This window comes from Bufo bufo, chromosome 2 (assembly GCF_905171765.1).
Source record: "Bufo bufo chromosome 2, aBufBuf1.1, whole genome shotgun sequence".
Classification (NCBI taxonomy): domain Eukaryota; kingdom Metazoa; phylum Chordata; class Amphibia; order Anura; family Bufonidae; genus Bufo; species Bufo bufo.
Genome location: NC_053390.1, coordinates 361280566 through 361303958, shown reverse-complemented (window position 1 = coordinate 361303958; position 23393 = coordinate 361280566). Strand labels below are relative to the sequence as shown.

General features: G+C 42.1%; 1 protein-coding gene across 1 annotated transcript in view; it reads left to right on the top strand.

Annotated features, from left to right (window-relative positions):
* GLDC (glycine decarboxylase) overlaps positions 1–23393 on the top strand; it is a 48296-nt gene that overhangs the window by 11974 nt on the left and 12929 nt on the right. Inside the window, exons 3-16 of the mRNA XM_040417150.1 lie at positions 4019–4154; positions 11236–11400; positions 11514–11591; positions 13689–13836; positions 14242–14438; positions 15365–15461; positions 15679–15784; positions 16950–17089; positions 17640–17720; positions 17964–18061; positions 18148–18274; positions 20660–20802; positions 20957–21032; positions 22440–22565. Coding sequence (XP_040273084.1) covers positions 4019–4154; positions 11236–11400; positions 11514–11591; positions 13689–13836; positions 14242–14438; positions 15365–15461; positions 15679–15784; positions 16950–17089; positions 17640–17720; positions 17964–18061; positions 18148–18274; positions 20660–20802; positions 20957–21032; positions 22440–22565 — 1718 coding nt within the window. The remainder of the gene's footprint in view (positions 1–4018; positions 4155–11235; positions 11401–11513; positions 11592–13688; positions 13837–14241; positions 14439–15364; positions 15462–15678; positions 15785–16949; positions 17090–17639; positions 17721–17963; positions 18062–18147; positions 18275–20659; positions 20803–20956; positions 21033–22439; positions 22566–23393) is intronic.

Genomic DNA, 23393 nt, shown 5'->3' with positions numbered 1-23393 from the left:
CAGAGATGTGCCTAATTTATCAAGAGGACCTATTAATAAACGCACAGTTGCACAGGGGATCAGGGCAGGCGTCAGTCTTTCTAAATCTCCCCGTAGATTTTAGTTTTATATTTATTTTTTTGCCAGTAGTTACTAATGTGGAGTTTAGAGCTCATGATAACCAGGTTCTTACCATGGCAGCTATACTACGCAAACTGGTAAAATAACGGATATTTTTGGTTACTATGTGTGTAAATCTAAACAGAAATGGTTCCACAGCAACTTGCCTTCTATAATGTATATGGATTGTTTTTTGTATTTCTGATGAAACCAGTCTAAACTGGAGGAGAGACCTTTGTCTGCCAGCACAACCTAGTACAGAAAACGTGTCTGTGAATTTTAACCCTGCTCATGCCATTAAACAGATGCTGGAAGTAAATGTGTATACAGAGATGGTAAGAATCGGCCTTACAGCTGGATATTTAGAACTTCAGAAATAGATGATGGAGCAAATAAACATTTCTTGAAATTTTGTTCTGTAGAATTTGGTGAAAAAAATACTTTTTGAATAGAAGCATTACAAAGGGGTTTAGCAAATGCCCTGTTAGGATGTCACAAGCTCGACGACAAAGTTGGTTGCAGCTCTTTAACAAGAAATATTTTCATAGCACAAATAATCAGGTACTGAGTCAGATAATGCGATTTCCAGTAAAAAGCATGGCGAAACTTCGCATACATGTGCTTTCTTGTGTAAGAGTCATGCATGAAACAAACAAGTCTACTGTGCCAATATTTAATAGCTCAGGACCAGGCACTTATTGTGGTGGAGGATGAATCACATCATTAAGCAACCCCCCCCCCAAAAAAAAAAAAATACTGTAAAAACAGACATAGAAATTATTTCCGGGTATTAACGGGGTTCTCTAGATGGGACAGTATGTTACTAGTCCTTCTTGCTCATGGTTCAGCTCAATGTGTTGTAGACTTCTGTTGCCGGAACTGCCTGCTGGATCTGGAAATCCATATGCAAACGGTTAGCTTTTTTTAATTTTTTTACTTTGTCTGATCTTTTCTTGTAAAAGGACCTCTGCACAGGTAAGAGCATGCTTAGAGTGCTGTCCCATAGACCTTGACTCTATGGCCCATGTGGCTGCGGTAGAGTGTTTATTTTTATTTTTTTTATGCTTTTAACAGCTTGGGCAAGATGGCTGCTTCCCCCCCCCCCCCATAATCATGTTCAGGACATAAAAATAAATATGTAAGCGCAAAAAAACTGATCTGTCAATGGGTGACGGAGCCTTTATTTTTAGGCCCCTATCTGTTACTATTGACTTACACTTGTTTTTTGTTGCCCCCCCCCCCCCCTTGAAATCCTCTGCTGGATCACCATAGTTACTGGAAAACAACAGAAGTGTGAAAGTATCCTAAGGGGAAAAATGGCTTGGTCCTAAAGGGGGTTACAAAGTAGCGGTCAGCTTGAACCTATAGATACTAAGAGGGTTGCCCTTGTTACTTTGTGCTGTAGATAAGTGCATACTGTAAATAGAAGTTCTCAGCTATGTTGTGGAATCATATACCTGTTGACATTGAACTGTGCTAAATGTATCCCGCTTTTTCCGGCCGTATCTTTTCCTGTCCATGTTATCTCAGCTGGTGTGTTCTTTATGAACCTGCTCATTGCACTGCAATCTGCTTTTAGATGTGGTAAAACAAATGCAGTGGTGGTCACCTGACACTGAGCAATAAGGATTTTTATGCATTAAAGGGTATTCCCATCTTGGATGTTAAGTGCATATCACTAGGATATGACCCCAATGTCTGATAGGTGCGGGTCTCACCCTGGGACCTGCACCTATACTTACAACCGAGCGCACAAAGTGCCAGAGGGTAGCCGCACACCAGGCTGCCCTCCATTTGAGCGGAACACTTGGATATTTTTGGAAGTACCATTAAAATGAATAGGGTGCTGTGCAAGCGCGGCCACCATTCCATTCACTTCTATGGGCTGACTGAAATAGTGGAGCCCTCGCTCGGCTGTTTTCGGAGCTCCCATAGGAATGGCAGACGGCTGCACATGCAGGGTGTACCCTCCAGAACTTTGCGGGCTCTTTTTTCTAAGTATAGCTGTGGGGCCTGCCCCTATCAGACATTGGAGGCATATTGCTAGGATATGGGCCCAATGTCCAAGATAGGAATACCCCTTTAACTAACTTTCTCAGTAAATTAACAAGTAATATTACATTATAGGTAATAAAGGGAAATGACTACTGAGACTAGCTTCAGCAGTCTTCGTCTGGCCAATTCTCAGGTTATTGGCGAATCTCCTTCGGTCCCCATTAGTTAATGGTGTCAGAATGCAACGCAATGCGTCAGGCCATTCATTGCTGGTACAGCCTGCCGGATTTTAAAGGGGTTCTGTAGCTTTTTCTTAATGATGATCTCCTGACATGCCTGTTAGTAGCTACATACATTCCCCATGTAATAATTCTGGAGCATCTCTTATGTCTATGTTGTGCAATTCCATATTTATTTCTACTAGAAGGTATGAATGAATTGCTAGCAGTCTGCAGTAAGGGTACAGAGGGTGGTAGCCAGTTGGGGGGGTGTGTACCTGCACAGACTCACTGTATCCAATCAGTGCTGTCATGTTCAGTCTGTACAGGTACACCCTGCCCCCCCCCCCCCCAAACTGGTTAACTCCACTCAGTACCCTTACTGCAGGCTAATGGCAATTCATAACTTCTAGTAGAAGTAATAGAGGAATGGTACAACATGGAGCCATAAGAATAGATGATCCAGAATTGTTATTACATGGGATGCATGAAACTATTAAAATGGGCATGTCAGGAACGGTAAAAGGTCCTCTTTAAATATCCTTGCAACAAACAGTAGCAGATCAGTAGGTGGGTCTCACTTTGAACAATGTTTTTGGCCATGTAAACACTGACCAAAACATGTAAAAGACCACAAGCTATTTTAGCCATTCTCCATTTGCTTCAATGGAGGATTACAGATGAAAATCTGCTTCAAAGAAGTAACATGCAACTTCTGAAGCAGACTTGAAATCGGTATAGTACTAATAACTACAGTTCTGCCAAAAACAAGCCCTCATATAGCTCTGTAAATGGAAATTTAAAGTTATGACCTGTCAGATAATAGAAATAAAAAGAAATGTTGGTTTTTCATTTTTTTTTTAGTAAAACAAAAACTATACAAATCTGGTATTGCTGTAATCGTATTACCCACAGAATAAGGCCGCATGCACACGACCATGGTGTTTTGCGTTCTGCAAATCGCGGATCCTCAAAACACGGATGGCGTCCGAGCGGAATGGCATGGACAGCCTTCAATATAAATTCCTATTGTCCGCAAAGCGCGGACAAGAATAGGACATTTTTTTTATTTTTTTTGTTTAGCGGGTCCACTGAATGGAGCAACAGATGCAGACAGCACATGGAGTGCTGTCCACATCTTTTGCAGACCCATTGAAGTGAAATGTCGGCTCGGATGCGGACCCAAACAACGGCCGTGTACATGAGGCCTAAGGATGTATTGTAATTTTTATCTTGGTGAACGCCGTAATGTCAAAACAAAAAACACTTGCTGGTAAAAAAAATAAAAATCTAATTGCCCCCACAAAATCCCCCCCCCCCCCCCCCCCTTTTTTCCAATACAAGACAGGGAGGAAATAAAATAAAATTATGGCTCTTGGAACATGGGGAGGCAAAAACGAAAATGGTCTTGAAGGGGTTGATCTCAGTCAGTGTTTGGTTAGTGTTTAATAAATGATTTCCATCAATGATTTTGAAGAGTGTAGGCTGCACAGAGAACCTATAATGGAAAGATTTGCACATCTGTTGCGTCAAACCAGGAAGAGAGATGGGAGACGGCACGTGCACACTGCATGCACCTTCCCTTCATATAGCTGAATGGCAGGGCCCTGATACCTGGCACCCAAACCGATCTGATATTGAATTAAAAGCCCCTTTTAATATTGTAAATGGCTATTGACCTACTATTATTTTTTGTTTACATCCAGGTGAAAATGAAATTCTTGAAACTATACATGACATTGCATCAAAAAACAAGATTTGGAGGTCCTACATTGGCATGGGGTACTATAACTGTTCAGCGCCCCAAGCCATTTTGAGAAATTTGCTGGAAAATTCAGGCTGGTAAGTGTGTTCCTTTCACATTTGTCATGTCAGTTCATTACTCGTACTTAGAGGACCTGTCGCCACTCCTGACATGCCTGCTTTAATAGTTTCATGCAATCCCCATGTAGTAATTTTTATGACCCATGTCGTGCCATTCCTTTATGATTTCTACTAGAAGTTATGAATGAATTGCTAGCAGTCTGCAGTAAGGGTACAGAGGGGAGGTAACCAGTTGGGGTGTGTACCTGCACAGTCTGAACATGACAGCACTGATTGGATAGAGTGAGTCTGTGCAGGTACCCCCCCCCCCCCCCCCCCCCCCTAACTGGCTACCACCCTCTGTACCCTTACTGCAGACTGCTAGCAATTCATTCATAACTTCTAGTAGAAATAATAAAGGAATGGCACAACGTAGTCATAAGAGATGCTCTAGAATTGTTACATGGGAAGATCAGGAGTGGTAAAAGGTCCTCTTCAAATGGGGTTGTCCGGGATTGGGGACATTTGCTTAAGTACACTGTAGTCTCCTTAATTGTACATGCGTGTCTACATTACTTTTTTTTTTCCCTTTTCTGATGCCCAATTTTCTAATCTCTAAATTCTGCGCAGTAAATGTGGTTTCTCTACAAGTTAGGCTACTTTCACACTGGCGTTTTGACTTTCCATTTGGGAGATCCGTCATGGGATCAGTTTTGCCCTAATGCATTCTGAATGGGAAAGGATCTGCTCAGAATGCATCAGTTCAGTCTCCATTCTGCTCTGGAGGCGGACACCAAAACGCTGCCTGCAGCTTTTTGGTGTCTGCTTGACGAAACTGAGCCAAACTGATCCGTCCTGGCACACAATGTAAGCCAATGGTGACGGATCCGTTTTCTCTGGCACAATAGAAAACTGATCTGTCTCCCATTGACTTTCAATGGAGTTCATGACTGATCCATTTTGGCTGTTAGATAATACAAACGAATCTGTTTATGACGGATGCATGTGGTTGTATTATTGTAACAGATCTGTTTTTGCAGATCCATGACTAATCCGCCCAAAATGCATGAAAGTAGCCTTAGTTACGTATCGGGCCCCCTTTGTGGAGAGCGAAGCCTCTTCCGCTTCGCAAGGAGCCCAGTAACGTCACTGGCACTGACTGAGATTATTCAGAGCACGGGTAGTAGGCAGCAACGGGCTGCGCTAATTAACTCCCCTCTGGTCCGGTGACGTCACGGCACACAAGAATATTATGCAGTGTGCAGGTAGGGAGATTTGTAGGAGGTAACCTCAGGGATAATTGACAAAAATAGAAAAAAAATGTATAAGACTGGCACTCAACTTATGTGAATCACATGAAAAGATCACAATTTATTAAATGTATGCTTCTAATACAATAAAGTACTATGTTAAAAAATATTACGTTAAAAAAACTGTATAAGACACTAATAGGCTCCAAAAACAAAGTGAGAAATAACGTTTACTACACCTACATCACCTCCTGATGAGCTGCTGTATGCAGTCGAAACGTGTTGGGATTGTGTCATTATATATTTTTATATTAGACTTTTTTTTTCTTTTTTTTTTCCTCTGGATCAATATTTCCCGATCCAGCTTTAAGTAGGGCGTCACTAGGGCCATATCTAGGCTTAGGTATGGGGGCAGGGTGTCTCCACCATCAGGGGACATCCCTGTGCTTCAGGACATTAGTTCCATAGGGTTATCTAGGGGAAAAAATTTCCCACAGATTTACCTATTTCCCCCAACCCTCTAGTGATTCATATATTCATTACCTATCTATAATAGGAGGTTCTTTTCAAATATATTATCTGAGCACATCGTTGATCCTGCTCATACCCATTTATTAAATAAAGGTATCAATTTCTTTTAAGTAAGCACGTTATTTCTCACTTTGTTTCTGACCTAATTTCATACGTGTAACCTATCGTTAATATCTTTCCAAGTGTTTTCAAGACTAATAGGCTCCAATAGGGTCAACTGTAAGCATCACGGTTCCTGCTAATAGTGATGCATATCCATTGATAAGTGTGTAACAAAACACATACATAAGGACAAATAGATCACAATAAAACTGCCAAAGAATGTGTATGTAGTCCCTTAGTTAACTGTGCAGCAAAGAAAATCCAACGGCTGTGATAAAGGAGTCCTCCTCTAGATTCTGAGAGTATCTGATTGTGGACAGCAATATATTGCTACAGCAATGTCCAGGTTTGAGCATGAGAAGGGTGATCCATCCACAGAAGACCACAGTGGACCTATATTAGTCCAATCATGCCGAGAGTCAGTTCAATAGACGTAGCGTAGATTTTATCAACAAAACTATTTTAGCCAGGTATGTTACTGGTGGTTAGATAAAGGTGGTAGGTCAAGTGGTACTAGATGTCTTACTGGCGACGTGTCAGAACTGGTGGCACTTGGCTCCATACCGCAAACTCCTACTCACCGCACCAAGCGTCTCTCTGCTTCCCCCGTCGGCGTCCTCGCTCACCACTGGCTATCACGTGGTTTCCATCAGGGATCGCAAGAGCGGCCTTTTAATTTGCGTATTCGAGTTGTTGATTAACACGATCCTGGGAGTGTAGGACTCTGGAGCACTCCAATTTTGATGTAGTCAGCCCATCCAAGAATATTAATGTATCCAGGTAGTAAAGATGCAGGGGTGGGTCACCCCAGATGCGTTTCGGGGGACTTCTTTCCCCTTCCTCGGTGGCTCTACCCCCATTAATCCATCATATCCTTTTATACCCCCTCCGGTAGTCATCAAAAGAGGGACTGGAGCAAAAGTTGATCCTTGCGGTTTAGTTGTGTTTTCTATGCGTTTTTTTTATCTTCATGTGCGTTTTTTGTATATTGTTTGCACAATGCTATAATTAGGCTGTGTGATGAAGGAAAAAGGTCTACAACATTGTTACCTTTAAAAAAAAATAAAAAATAAAAATTGGAAGGTGAAAAGAAATAGAGAAGTAGGGGAGCACCCCTATAGTGAATCATAAAACTCATACAGATTAACAAAAGAACATGATCCCATAAATCTTATAAGATGTGTATCCATTAAAGGAATATTCTCAAATTTCATTATAATACATAGTGTGAAAGTGGAATCGTGTATAATATCACCAATGTCTCATCTTTTATTCCATAGTTCAGGCTTCCTATCCTAGAGTAGTTTGGGGTATGTGTGCCTATCTCCAAGGGGGGGGGGGGGGGGGAATCACAGAGTGCCGATAACACGGCCAGACATGTGATTCCTCATTGGATGAGAGGCACACATCCCAATATTCAGATAATATTGGGATGTGTGCCTCTCATCCAATGAGGAATCACATGTCTGGCCGTGTTATCGGCACTCTGTGATTTCCCCCCCCTTGGAGATAGGCACACATATCCCAAACTACTCTAGGATAGGAAGCCTGAACTATGGAATAAAAAATGAGACATTGGCGATATTATACACGATTCCACTTTCACACTATGTATTATAATGAAATTTGAGTATCCACATGTAAGAGCGCTTACCTCGGTGTCGCGTATCATACTCCTCATACTATGAGACTGTTTGCTATCGATTTCGCCTATTAGTTATTTGCATAAGTACAGGACATTATCCATTTTCTTCAATAACCTGCATCCTATGAACTTGATACATGAGTCTACCCATTATCTCATCCATCCCACTATTACGTGTTTGTATGCTTTTATGTTTGTGTTTTAATAAATTGCACTATTCTACTCTATTGGTTCTTTGCGTGAACCCACACGTTTGAGTGCCGGTCCAATACTATTTAAATTTACTGTCTTTGAAGGGGTGATTCATTTTTGGACATTGGCACCTATCTGTGTATATAGAGTGAGCTGTCCCATTACTATTTTTTTATTTTTTATTAGCGCTATACCTCCTGTATAACGTTTGCGCATCCTAAAATTATCTGACTTTCAGTGTACTTTTTTCATAGACTCTGCGGACAGCGACATTATCTGTGCTACATCTCCTGTTTAACGTGTGCATCCTAAATATCAGTGACATTCATTCACTGTAATTTTTTATTAGGCGGTGGTGACATCTCCATTGCTTGCGCTATACCTCCTGTTTAACGTGTGCACATCCTAAAAATATCAGTGACAGTCTGTACTTTATTTGCGCATACACTTACAAAACCTGCACTACTGTACGTGTGACATACTTGCGCATATTAAATGGTATATATGCTTGCAAGGCGAGCAGTAAGGGACGGGGAAGTGGCCGTGCTGCTAATGGTGCACGCAGAGGCCGTGGCCCTGGGCACCGTGAAACTGTGCCTGCTGCCAGAGCACAAGAAACACACTTATCCAGGATACCTAGCTTCATGTCCCAGTTTGCAGGGCGGTGCAGGAAACGACTCGGCAACAGGCCGTGCTTTAACTGATATTCTTGGGTGACAAACGGCACACCTCCGCAGAGCTGTGGCAGGGGATAAGGGACCAGACTGAGCTGTGGCTCTCGCCACTCAACCTAGAACCAGGCATGGTTGTGTCTGATATTGGCCGTGTCTTGGCGGCTTTGGAGCTCGGCAAGCTCAGACACATCCCATGTTAGACCTAGTGGTTCAGCAGTTTCTCAAAACCTACCCCAATTAGCAACTGGTGAAGGTGTACCCATTTCTGCAAGTCATCAACAGCTTCTGCCAGTCTGGCAATGCTGCAGCAGCGCTTGCAATTGTCAGCTCACAGACTGTTGTGCGACGTGAGCACACGCTGGAACTCTACGTTCTACATGTTGACCAGGCTTTGTGAGCAGCAGAGGGCAGTAGAGAAATACCAGCTGCAACATGGTCGTTGCCTTTCCAGTCAGCTTCCGCTGTTCACAAGCGACGAGTGGGCATTGATGTCTGACCTGAGGTTTTGCACAACTTTGAGGAATCATAGATGGTGAGCGGCGATAAGGCTATTATCAGCGTAACCATCCCACTTCTGTGTCTACTCAAACGCTCGCTGCTCACAATTAAGGCAGACTCTTTGCATGTGGAAATGGGGGCAGACAGTACACAGGGTGATAGCCAGACCACCCTCAGTTTGTCTTCTCAACGTGAATTGGAGGATGAGCAAGAAACTGTTGCCTCTGCTACAGAGGGTAGTACCCATGGAAGTTTCATTTCATCTGTTTAGCATGGATGGGTAGAAGAGGAGGATGAGGAGGATTGAGTCATCCTCCTGATGAGGACAGCGAAGTCTTGACTGTTGGGACTCTGGCACACATGGCTGACTGGCTGCCTTTCCCGTGACCCTTGCGTTGTATACATTTTGGCCAAGACCGGTTACTGGTTGTTCACCCTTCTCGACCCCCCCCCCCCCACTACAAAGAACTTCTCATCTCTCATTCCTGTGGTGGAGAGGACGAGCAAAATGGTGCAATACCAGAAGGTCCTTGTGGAAAAATTGCTCCAAAAATTTCAAGCTCACAGCACTGGCTGCAGAGTACGTAGTTCCTTCGCCAACCGAGGAGGGGAACACACAGCAGTTCCAACAGAGGCAGGGCAACACTCTCCAAGACCTGGGACAGTTTTATGACACCCCGCCAGCACCCGGAACCTGATGTGCTGCCTAGTGTCACGAGGAGGGAAACCTTTTGGAAGATGGTGAAGTAGTACATAGCAGACTGTGTCAGTGTCCTCAGTGATCCCTCTGTGCCTTACATTTATTGGGTGTCCAAGCTGGACACATGGCACGAACTGGCGCTCTACGCCTTGGAGGTGCTGGCTTCCCCCGCCGCCAGCATTTTGTCAGTGTGTATTTAGTGCTGCTGGGGCATAATAACTCATAAGTGCATCTACCTGTCAACTGAAAATGCTGACCGGTTGACTCTTATAAAAATGAACAAGGCCTGGATTGCCCCTGACTTCTCTACTCCACCAGAGGAAAGCAGCTGAACATGAAGGCACTCTAAATGTGTCTTTTATGGTGTATTGAATACACTGTATTCCCATACACCCCTTCCACTACTAAAAAGGGTATATGGTTCAATCTCCCTTTTCTCATCCTCCTACTCCTCCTCCATCATATCAACATGCTTATTAGGCTGCCCTCACCCATAATGTGTTAGAGGGTCACCAGCAGGCCATCAATCATAATTTTTCAAGGGTGTGTATGATGCCCTCCTTTATGTGTAATAGTGTATTGGAGTGCCTCTTCCTTGTTATTTTTTGCAGCACTTGCACTTTATATAAGTAAATTATACAGGAAATGTTTCCTAACAACAATTTTCCCTTTTTAAAATTTTTATCTTCGTTTTTGTGTGCATTGTCAGTCTGTAAAAGTGGCTTACTATTCGGACAACATAGTTCCCAGGGGTGACCTGGGAGTCCAAGATGCATCCAGACATCCTCCCCATGCTGTTCCCGAACCATTTCAGTAGTGTTTCCATCAATTTCTGACCTTTTCCTATGAACCAGACACCCTCCCCTCTTCAGAGCAGGGGGTGCCTGGTTTAATGCTTGGGTTCTCCCGTTGATTGACTTCCATTGTGCTCTATAGAGCACCCGAGCCATACCGAGGTGTTTTATTCGAACACCCAAGCACTTTGGTGCTCGACCAACACTAATCATTACTCAAATCTTAAAGGGTGTGTGTGGTTTTGTTTTTCAGAAAACTCCCATGGCAATTTTGTCACAAAATGCTAAGTATGCTGCTAGGAAAGTGTTAAATTTTAAGAGCAGAGGCTCTGTTAGAAGCCACTCCAAAAATGCCAATTGGAATCCAGTCTCCTTGGAAACTGAGACAATAAATTCCAGCAACGTGAGGAGAAAACTAATGACTTCAGCTTTGAGGGATCAAAATATTTAGACCCAATTTATAAATCAAGATCACTTGACTTGTACTAAGTGAGAAAGTCAAGATGAGTTACATTTCACAGTACAACAAAATCATCAGGCGACAGTGTAGTAAAAACATGTATTTTGACCCCAAGCCAATGTTCTCTTGTTTGTCAGAGAATAAAAGCAATGTGACCCTTTTATTTAGACAAGGCCTCCTATCACAACTGATCACCTTTTGTAAGACCTAATGTTCTACCATGACATGTTGCTAAACAGTTTTTTGTTTTTTAACTCTTGCCTTCTTATTATAGGGTAACACAGTATACTCCATATCAACCAGAAGTGTCCCAGGGCAGACTTGAGAGCTTACTGAATTATCAGACCATGGTGTGTGATATCACTGGGATGGATGTGGCCAATGCATCCTTATTGGATGAAGGAACGGCTGCAGCTGAAGCAATGCAGTTGTGTCACAGGTCAGAAGCCTCATTTGTATTTTGATGCTATCCACTGTGCCTCTAAGGAGGGGCTGCCCCAGTTAGTGGCAATATTGTCACTAAGATTTCTCTTTTCTGTGTACTTTCTATAGGCAAAACAAGAGAAGGAAGTTCTATGTGGACAGCAGATGCCATCCTCAGACCATCGCTGTGGTGCAGACAAGAGCCAAGTAAGTGTAGCTTGAGAAAATGAAACCTTTGAGGCTGATTCCCTCAGTTAAACCGTCAGAGTGGAGGCGCAGACAGTGTTCGGAACTGAGGGTATCAGCCTTAAATGTTTCACTGGGCATGCGCTGAGCCCAGTGACTGTTTCATCCTCTGCTGGAAGAGCGCAGCGAGATTTGTCAGTGACGCTGAAGGCAAAGGTGGGCGGGGGTTCTCTGCTGTTAGTGGTATAGTATGGGGGGGGGGGGAGAAACGGCGCTGCTGGGGGCGTAGAGTATGAGCCGAGAGGCGGGCTTGGGTGCCTTTGAACTAAAATAACGCCCCTCTGGGCACCTTACTAGCTAATTTGCATAAGGAATAAAGTGGATTTTTTTTCGAGATCGAATTCAAGCATCAAGTAAAGAGAAGCGCAACTGGAAAGGAGGTAGTAACTGCTACAAGACAATAGTTTGAGTTTAATGGTGATTATGCTGGTGACAGATTCCCTTTTAAATTTTGAAGAAAAAAAAATAAAATGCCACTGACCCCTTAATTGAATCGATATTTAGACATATTTACAGGGCTGTGAAGTCTAGCCATAGCACTGAACAAAAAAAATAAATAAAAAATCCCCTGGAAAGTGTCACGGCAGTTTCTAGGGAAATTTACTAACAGAGCGAACATCATAAAAGCGGATTTGAGCCGGATCTCTGCCACACTCCATTGTAGTTCAGTCTGCAGTGCTGGGTCCAGTGAATTCCGGCAGGCTGTTCTCTGCTGGAACAGCCTGCCAGAATCACTGACGCAGTTGTGAAAGTAGCCTAATATAGGTCCATATACCTCTTGCATCCAGTGATGTCTCCTTTGAAGTAGATGTTCTCTTTATCTTCTCCATTCAGACCACCATGATTTCTTTCAGCCATTTCTTCTCTGCAGTGTTTGACAGACCTCTTAGTTTCATACTTTTCCATCATCCTCCCACCTTCTCAACATCCCATCATGCACCCCCAAAACTATAATGCATAAACTGATAAACCCCCTGAAAATACTAGTCACACAGATAGTGCCCCCAATAATTATTGGAACACAAAGCTCTAAAATAACTGCACCCAGCAAACAGTGCCCCTGACACTAATGGTGTAACCAGAATGTCCCCCAAAAATAACTGTGCTAAGCTGATACTGTGCCAGGGTGCTTCCACAGTAATAGTGCTCCCCAAAATCCCAACAATAGTAGTAATTCTGTGCCAGAGTGCACTTAGTAGTAATAGTGCTCCTACAGTGCCCCCAACAGTAATTGTGTCCCAGCCCCCCCCCCCCCCCCAATAATGCCAGTACATAGGGCCCCCAGAGTGCTCCTTCCCCTCTTCTCTATAGTACTCCTCCATATTGTGCCAGTATATAGGCCCCCCTCTTCTTGCCACAGTATACTATAAATAATAAAAACAAACATATATACTTGCCTTATGCTGCTGTCAGTGATGTGATGCAGGCCTCTTTCGGTCTGTGTCCCGCGCTGTACGGCTCAGGCGGCGCGATAACGTCACCTGGCCTGTAGCCTATCGGGGACGGGCAAGTCTATCGGGGACTACTCTCCCTTGATCCTCCGCACCATTCATCTGTAATGCTGTCCTGAGGACGGCGATACAGATGGAGATGAACGCTTCCACAAGCGCTCATCTCCACTCATGCTGCCTCCGGACAGAAAGGGCCCCCCTTCGGCGCTGGGCCCTGCCGACGGCGCCCCCCTCTTCTGTCCTGAGTGATGCACCCAGTGCAGTTGCGCCCCTCGCCTGGCTGTAGAAACGGCCCTGAAGTTGATAAATAATGCAAGCATTGATTTAAAATGAATTTTAGGTGAATCAGCATTTGTAATTGATGGCAGAGTTCTGTTTGTCAAATGTGATGGGTCAGGGTTTAAAAATCTGACGTGGTCGGCTAAAACTACAGGATGTATGTCATGATCTGTTGAATGGCTGATCATTTGCCACTTATTTTTATATAAAAAAAATAAGCTGTAAAAATAGTGATTGAAACTGTTGTACTGAACAAACTAATAGATCATGATCAGTGTGATTAACATTCTGACTTTTGCTGCTTCATAGCTCTTTAATTCTCTTTTAGTTATATTGGTGTTACTACACAGCTTCTGTTGCCCCAAGAGATGGATTTCAGTGGAAAAGATGTCAGTGGTGTCTTGTATCAGTATCCAGACACTGATGGAAAAATAGAAGATTTCACCCTGCTGGTTGACAGAGCTCACCAAAATGGGGTAAGAGGAACATGTACAGAGACCATTTAGTTTTCTGGATTGAGTCAGTGTGGTGATGGGAAAAGCCGGGAACACAAAACGCTGACCTATTGGTTTGTGCCGTAAAAACTGTTCTATACCTAAAAATACATTTTTATTCAAAATGGGATAAATATAAAAGTACAAAGCTTTGCTTACTTCAAAACCTATTGCTCACAGGTAGAATTCTAGGTTGATCAGCATTATACTACACTATTGCATATGACTAGATGCAGAACAATTTATACAGCTAAGGATGTGTCTGTTACTTAAATAGAATACCATGGTTTTAGATTCCTAATCCATAGATAAGATGTGAGTAAGTAGCAATCTGTTTTTAATTTGACTTTTTTTAATTTATTTTTATTTTATTTCCCCCCCCCCCAGACCCTAGCGTGCTGTGCTACTGACCTCTTGGCACTGTGTATCTTAAGGCCACCTGGTGAGTTTGGAGTAGACATCGCTCTTGGCAGTTCTCAGCGATTTGGAGTACCATTGTACTATGGGGGACCACATGCAGCCTTCTTTGCAGTGAAGGAGAACCTGGTCCGGATGATGCCTGGCAGAATGGTTGGTGTGACTAGGTATGTGGCATGGAAATCAACTCAAATTTGGCATAGAAGGCCTACAGATACAGCAGCCATTAACTTGACTGATGCACTATGCGGTTAATGTAGCTCATCATTCTAGTACACATGCTATTAGAATGACACGCTACATTAATAGTGTAGCACACTGTCAAGTTAATAATCACTTGGTTTCTACATGACAAATTGTTCATTGAAACCATAGGTGAGCCCACCATCACTAGACTGTCTTACGAAACAGGGTTGCAAAATCGGGAGACAACATAGTTGGTAAGATTAAAATACAGCCTATAGTCGGTCTCCACAGATGGCAGCAATGTGATGGGTATCAGAGTGCCGGAACTGATCGCTTGCCTGTTTAGTGTGGAGGTTCCCAACCTTTAGTACGTTGTGAGCCATCTTCAACTTTCAATGATGGTCAGGAGCAACAGGCTATTCAAAAATACAGGAGAGAAATTCTGAATGTGGAGAAAGAAAGTGAAATTGTAAACATATGCTGATAAATATTTCAGTGTGAATTGTAACACTAGCATTATACTATCCAAAGTGGCAAGGTCTGCAGCAATGTCAATTGCCAGTACATATGGTCATAACTCAGGACTTTCATGGCTAGCAACACAGCAGTTGGTCTTGAGCCACAGGTTGGGGACCACTGGTCTAGTGTAATGTAGGTAGCATTTTCCAAGCCATGTTTGATGCAAGTTATAAAGAATGGCATGTGTCCTTGTATGCCTTCATACCACACTGACCGTTCCTTTGCTAAAAAGTGATTTAGAATATAAATTGCACTGCTGTTAAACTATCCTAAAAATTGTATGGGGTAATTCTTTGTATCTAGGTAGGGGAGTAGACTTTCAGACATGCTATGATATGCTTTCTATGAGAATGTGCTGATGTTTGCTTTATACTATCTTTGATTTTAGAGATGCAACTGGGAAGGAAGTATACCGCCTTGCTTTACAAACTAGAGAACAGCATATCAGAAGGGATAAAGCCACAAGCAACATATGTACTGCACAGGTAACTTCCCTAGTACCTATGCTACATACTTGGACCTTTATGGAATTAAGACCTTTTTGAAACCACTGCTGCGTGTGTATGTGTGTGTGTGTGTGTGTGTGTGTGTGTGTGTATATATATGTGTGTGTATATATATATATATATATATATATATATATATTATAGTGTGTGTGTCCAAAACAATAATGTATGCTCTCTTCTTAATGCAATCTTGTAGGCTCTGCTGGCAAATATGGCTGCAATGTTCGGTGTATACCATGGTCCAAATGGGCTCAAGCATATTGCACGTAGAGTTCACAATGCCACCCTAATACTTGCAGAAGGTAATATTTCATTCACTGTTTTTCAATGTATTTCATTATATACAGTGTATATATAATATGAGCTTGCATGTATATTTTGCTCGCAGCACTGGTATAAACAATCTTGCAGAGAACCATCCACATGCTTTTCCCTGAACACTAATTGAAATAAACCTAGTCTTGGTGTCAATTGCTGTTTTGGCCACATTGACGACACGGCTAATGACAAACGTGAACATTTTGTATTGTTTATACACTTGTGGGTATTTGTCTGGCATTCTTCCCAACTCCTCCTGTAAGATGCATGCGCAGTCTGGCCAAAAATGCATGCACTTTCATTAGCAAGATAGAAGGGGAAAGCTTTCATCGACTGTTTCTCATGCCAGAACAAAATGATCGGGCATTGACATTCAGCTTGCCTGATCCTTTTATCTGACATCTGTCAGGGGAAAGTCGGAGGCTCTGCTGAAATCTGGGGGTTTAGTCAGTGATTATCTAGTGGCATGTTGGAGCAGAAGGACCTGAACAGATTTATAGATCGCTTTGTTGGGATTCGGTGAACTTTTTTCAATTTTTTTTTTTATACTTTTGAGTCTGCTTTTTCTGAGTTCAGTTGTACATTGGGCTAGCTTATCTGTGATAGATATCTATGGAACGACCTACTTAAAGTTGGCGCCAATCATTCAATGAACGAGTGAAACCCTTGTCTGCCTCAACAAATTTCACCCAGTGAACAAAGGGCAGTAGATTGTACTATCTAAACAGCAGTCCGCTGCGCAGATACAATGCAGCTGTATGAGTACAATCGATCGCAGTATTCGCCTCTCATCCTCGTACAATAGAAGTGATTGCGGCATGAGAGCTTCACCCGCACTGAACAAGCAGCCATTGGTTGGGAAGGAACAATAATTGGTTGCAAGTCGGAGCATATAAATCGCTTTGTGTATACAGAAATGCTCAGTCACTGATAAGATGGCCCTATGTACAACTGAACTCTGAAAGTACAGACTATATGTAAATTAGAAGTTGTGTAGTTTTGTGGGAAACTATTTAGTACATCAGTCTGCTCGACAACTCCTGCTCTAACATGCTGCCTGCAGATTGCACTGCACTGTCCATGAGGACAGGTTTCCAAATTTTTAAATTTATTTTTATTTATTTTTTGCCTACATTTCCAATTGTTTAGGTCTAAAGCGAGCAGGACATCAGCTACACAGTGAGCTCTTCTTTGATACAGTGAAGATTCATTGTGGCTGTCCAGTGAAAGAGGTTCAAGATCGAGCGGCACAGCGACAAATAAACCTTCGTGTGTACAGTGACGATTCAGTAAGTATTTTTTATATTTTTATTTTTTTGAGGCAAGGTAGTGGACTCATCCCTGTGTTTAAACTGAGGGACCAGTTTAGTACCCGAACAAATTGGTTTTTAAGCATCTTGTGTCTCGATAAGAAAAAAAGTTGAGCTGTACCCCTAGTTTGGCTTGAATTTTGTCACAGCAAAAAATTGTCATCTGTGGTTTCTTTCGGACTGCCACAATACTAGAAATGGGTAGTTAGGGGTGGACTCCAGCGTTTTGTACTCTGAGCACAATCCTGAAAGGTGAGCATAATTGACACCATATTTGCCCCCTTTGCTTTGAAGTGTTTTTACACTATGAAGCAGTGAATTTTATTTTTTCCTTTTTATTGAGCTATTCCTAGTTTTTGCTAGACCTTTAAGATTTAAGTTTCTGCTGCAACTGCAGGCAAAGATGTTGAATATATCTCTGCCCAGGACTTGATGGCTTATTCCCCTCTGTATGGAAATCAGAATGGTTCTGTGCATGCAGAGATCTTGAAAGCAGTGTAGCAATTAAATAAATGTATTCTTTTGGCAGCTTGGAGTATCTCTTGATGAAACTGTAAAGGAGAAAGATCTGGATGACCTTTTGTGGGTGTTTGGCTGTGAATCCTCAGCAGTAAGTATACAGGTTTTTTTTTTTTTTTTTTTTTTTTTTTTTTTCTTGTGCTTCCATTACTGTTTTCTCGAAGCAAAATTCTAGGAATGTGTTCGTCTTTAAAAAAAAAAAAAAAAGACAGAAGTGGCAGCCTTGCTGATCTGGCCTGGTTTACCTACTGCGATCATCTAAATCTTAGCTGGTATATTGTCTTTGGGGTCTTTTTGTGGAATTTTTGTAACTCTTCTACCCCCCTTCCCCAAGGAACTAGTTGCTGAAGGCATGGGAGAGGAGAACAAGGGTATTTTGGCCACTGCCTTTAAAAGGACAAGTAGATTCCTTATGCATCCAGTATTTAATAGGTGAGATATAGTTAAGAAAACTTCAAACGCCACAGCTGAAATGTGTGGATCAAGTTTTAAATGTTTTTTTTTCTTTGCCTTTTAAGCTACCATTCGGAAACTAATCTTGTGCGCTACATGAAGCGTTTGGAAAATAAGGATATTTCTCTTGTACATAGTATGATTCCTCTGGGGTCCTGCACAATGAAACTTAACAGTTCCTCTGAGCTTACAGTAAGTTAATTTACGTCTATTCTTTCTGTAAGCTAGCAACTTTGTGCATAATAGGAGTGCGTTATCAACACCTGTTTGCCAGCCTTGTTATCCCCTGTGCTGCATGGGGAATACACTTAATTTATGACCAGGTGCGTGCCTCATCACAAATTAAGCGCATCCTCCTGTCTCTTACTGTAATATCTTTCATTTATTATTTTGCACCAGAAAACTGGTGTAAAGGATTAGGGTCCATTCACACATCCGTGTGTGGTTTGCGGATCCGCAAAACACTGACACCGGCAATGTGCGTTCCGCACTTTGCGGACCGCACATTGCCGGCACTAATGGAATATGCCTATTCTTGTCTGCAATTGCGGACAAGAATAGGGCATGTGCTATATTTTTCGAGATCGGAATTGCAGATCTGCAATTCCGGATCCGGGTAGCACATCGTGCTGCCCCATAGAAATGAATAGGTCCGCAATTCCGTTCGGAACGAAATTGCGGACGTGTGAATGGACCTTTAAAGCTGCTATTTCTTCTGGTTTCTCCCAACCCTACACCCCCCCCCCCCCCCAATTTGTCACAGCCCTTTTTCAAAAAGTGGAAATGGCAGATGAAGCTACATTTTGATAACTTGATAAATGCATTGATGTTTAAAATGTGCTGTTTACACCATTTTCTAGCATAAAGTGCACAATACACCACATTCCAAATTATTATGCAAATTTTTTTCCCTCTGATTTACTGAAATGGTCGATGCAAATGACAGTATTTTCAAGTCGCCAACCTTTAGAGTGTAAATCAAATTTTATTGAACAAACCTCCTCCCAGTAGTTTCACAAATAAAAAAACTGAAAATGCACAAATTATGCAAAAGTGTCTCAAAACCCTTTTTATAGGTTGTGATGAACTGAAAAGGGTCGTTTTGTTGAATTTGCCCCATAAAAAGGTTACATTTGCTGAAATCAAAAGCGATTTCAATCAAAAACATCTTAACAGGCCAAGTTTCATGTTAACATAGGACCCCTTTGTCACCTAAACAAATATTGCATCCATTGAACTTGTGAGGTTTTTGGAGAGTTTCTGCTTGAATTTCTTTGCAGTGTCAGAATAGCCTCCTAGAGCTGCTGTTTTGATGTGAAGTCCCTTATAGATACTTTGCTAGAGGATACTACAAAGGTTCTTAATAGGGTTGAGGTCAGGGGAGGATGGTGGCCACACCATAAGTTTTTCCTTTTATGGCCATAGCGGCCAATGACTCAGAGGTATTCTTTGCGGCATGAGATGGTGCATCGTCATGCATGAAGATGTATTTGCTATGGAAGGCAGTTCTTTTTGTACTATGGAAGAAAATGGTCAGTCAAACTTTGCCAAGGTCATTTTTACACATAAGGGGGCCTACCAGTTCTCCCCATGATTCTGGTCCAAAACATGCTGTAACTCTGCCACTGACATCGCAGCCTTGTTGGGACATGATGGGCACCCACTTCTCCATCCATCTGGACCATCAAGGGTTGCACGGCACTCATCAGTAAACAAGATTGCTTGAAAATTAGTCTTCATGTATGTCTGGACCCACTGCAACCTTTTCTGCTTGTGAGCACTGGTTAGGGGTGGCCGAGTAGTAGGTTTATGCACAACTGCAAGCATCTGGAGGATCCTACACCTTGCGGGACTCCAGAGGCACCAGCAGCTTCAAATATCTGTTTCCTGCTTTGTAATGACTTTTTAGCAGCTGCTAAAATGTTGCGGGTGACGCTAGGGAGGCTTGTTCCCTGTGGCGGCTTGCTATTGGCTGCAACCGCATCGACTGATGGGAGTGACATGAGTGCCGGGGAGCGGGGTAAGTATAACCTATGAGGGGCCCAGGCATTGAGGGTTAGATAACCCCTTTAAATTTAAGGATTTTGACAATAGATTTCACCTTTTCGCAATATGCAGTATACAATTTACCATTGCGCTGCAATCTGCGCCAGGCATATTTCAGAATAAAAATGACCCCCTAAGACTTTACCAAACCTTGAGAAATTCACTGTAATGTGTTTCAGCAATGTATCCAACTATATGCATTAAATTTAATTGACATAACTTTACATTATTATTCAAACATACACACAGCAGAAATATTTAGCATATCACAATGTAAATTTTCATCCCAAGAGAAAGTCGCATCTGCTGAATCCTTTGCAGGCATGAATGAATCTGCAGTTTCCTTGAGGTTAAAATTATTTCCAGTCTAGTGACAATGTAACCGGTTTTCTCCGAGCATGATTAGTGTACAGGTTAATGCATTTATTTTTTGGAAAACTCAGTTTTGTAAAAAAAAAATATATTATATATATATATATATATATATATATATATATATATATAATTTTTTTATTTTTTTTTTCTTTGCAGCCAATTACGTGGCCTGAATTTGCCAACCTTCATCCATTTGTGCCTCTGGACCAGGCACAGGGATATCAGCAGCTGTTTAAGGAGCTTGAGAAGGACTTGTGCGATATAACCGGATATGACAAAATCTCATTTCAGCCAAACAGGTAAAAATCATAAAATGTAACACTTTAAATGTGCAGTAGCTATTGTACATTTGTATATGGAAAAGGGGGGGGGGGGGGGCGCGCGCGCACAGAGTCAGGGATTGACTATTACATTGAATTTTTATTTTTTATTTTTTTTTGTATGTGTGATCAGCGGCGCACAGGGTGAATATGCTGGGTTGGCTGCGATCAAGGCTTATTTGAATGCAAAGGGTGAACCGCATCGAACAGTAAGTATGTCTGAGATCCGGGGAACCTGTTACATCTCTGAAATGGCCCGAAGCCTCAAGCAGGCTTCGGTGCCTATTTCAGGAATATACCAATACAGGCCACTAGGTGGCAGCATTGTATTGCTAGAGTGCAGGCATGCTCAACCTGCGGCCCTCTAGCTGTTGCAAAACTGCAACTCCCATCATTCCCGGACGGCCTACAGCTATCGCCCTACAGAAGGGCATGGTGGGAGTTGTAGTTTTACAACAGCTGGAGGGCTGCAGGTTGAGCATCCCTGATATAGTGCAAATTAGGTGTTCAATGATGGCAATATAAGTGGAAACATTTAAAAAAAAATAAAGATCATGGGCATCGCTGCGTGCAAAGATGCCTATAAAATTAAAATATAACAATATTAATGGCATACAGCAAATGGCGTAACGGGGTTAAAAAAAAATAAACGGCCATTTCAGCTACCCAATGGAATTATTGAAAAGAACAGATCGTGCCGCAACAAATGAGCCCTCACACATAACTACAATAAAGTTATAGGGGTCAGAATAACGCAAGAATAATTATACAAGTGTGGTATCATTGTAACCATGCTGACCTGGAGAATGAAGTTAACAGGTCAATTTTACGGATTAGTGTACAGTGTGTTTTTTATTTTTTTAATCAGAACTGCAATTTTTTTTCCCAATTCTACCACATTTGGAATTTTTCTTATATTTTTATATTTTTTTTTTTCTCCTTCACTCTACATAGTAGGCAACTGTAAATGGTGCCATTAGAAAGTACCGCAAAAAATAAGCCCTCATAAGGCTAGGTGAATGGAAAAATAAAGTTAAGAATATGGGAAGGCGGGGAGTGAAAAACAAAAATGCAAAAAATAGGAGAGGAGACAGGTCCTCTAACCCCTTAAAGACCCTGTTTTTTTTCCTAACAGGTCAGTTTTAGTAACTACTTGCATTCTCCGTGTTATACTAATTCCAGAGCATCTATTCTTGGGACTCTGATGTGCTAATCCTGTAGTATTCCTGCTAGAAGGTTACAAATTGCCAGCAGTCTGCAGTAAAGGTACTGCTGCTGGGTGTTATCAGTAGTGGCTGTGTCTGGCTCTGTCCAGTCAGTGCTGCTGGTGTGACATTCTGACCCCCCCCCCCCCCCAACTGGTGACATCCATCTGTACCTTTTACTGCAAGCCAACAATTCATTCATAACTTCTAGTACAAATAATAAAGAAATGGCACAACATAGTCGTAAGAATAGATGCTCCAGAATTATTACATGGGGAATGCAAGTAGTTGCTTCAACAAACCTGTCAGAGGTGACTGCTCCGCTTTAAAGAGCATTTATGGGTTTACTTGCACTATACATCTGTTTATAACGCAACCATTTTAAGTAAACCCGGTGTTCGGCTATTGCAGGTTTGTCTCATCCCAAAATCTGCTCATGGAACCAATCCAGCAAGTGCTCAGATGGCAGGAATGAAAATACAGCCAGTAGAAGTAGACAAAGATGGCAGCATTGATCTAGTACATCTGAAAGCTATGGTAAGTGCTTGATTTTGTCTTTTACTAGGCTTCTGCAGATGAAGTCTAGGTCCGAAGGCCTTCCGTGCTAAGAGACCCTCTGCCATGATTGTTTCTTCTGCTAACCCATTTCGATTTGTATTGTAACTTGTGTTATTGAAGAAATGCAATAGAAATGCTTACAATATCTCATAGTGAACGTACACCGAGGACATGACGGGGGCCAGAATGAAAGATATACAGAAAAATAAAACCATTACATAATCTCACAGTGCAGAACAATAAAGTCAAGGAGTATTTGTCCTGGAGTGAATGACCAGAATGTATTAAGGAAGAGCGCCAGTAGAAAATATCCTACTGTAATGTGAATATAAAGCCTCCTCTAAAGGCCAAATAGAAGGACGGGCGTTCAGGGGAAAGCTTAATATCTCTGAAGCTGAATTGCCTGACTTGCTATGCATGATCTCTTAACTTCCTCTGCACTCATGTGCAATGCTTAAAGGGATTGGCCACTTTCTAGTTACTGATAACCAATGTGTTTGAGATGATCATACAGCACTTCCTAATACAGCCTTTGTTAACATTCTGCACCATTTTCTGTATATCGTAAGGTTACCCTCCTTGTATAAAGTCTTTTGTGCCATCCACACACAGTTCCTGTCCATAAAATGGTTTTATGGACCAGACAAATCGCCTGTGTGTAATGTCTCCTCCATTCAAACGCACTGTACCTACACTAAACTCCTAACAGAACAAGTGCAATGGCGGGTGCAGTGTATGTGAATGGAGGAGACCTCACATGGTGGTGATTACCCTGGTCACATGATCCTCCATCAGCAGCCATCTTAT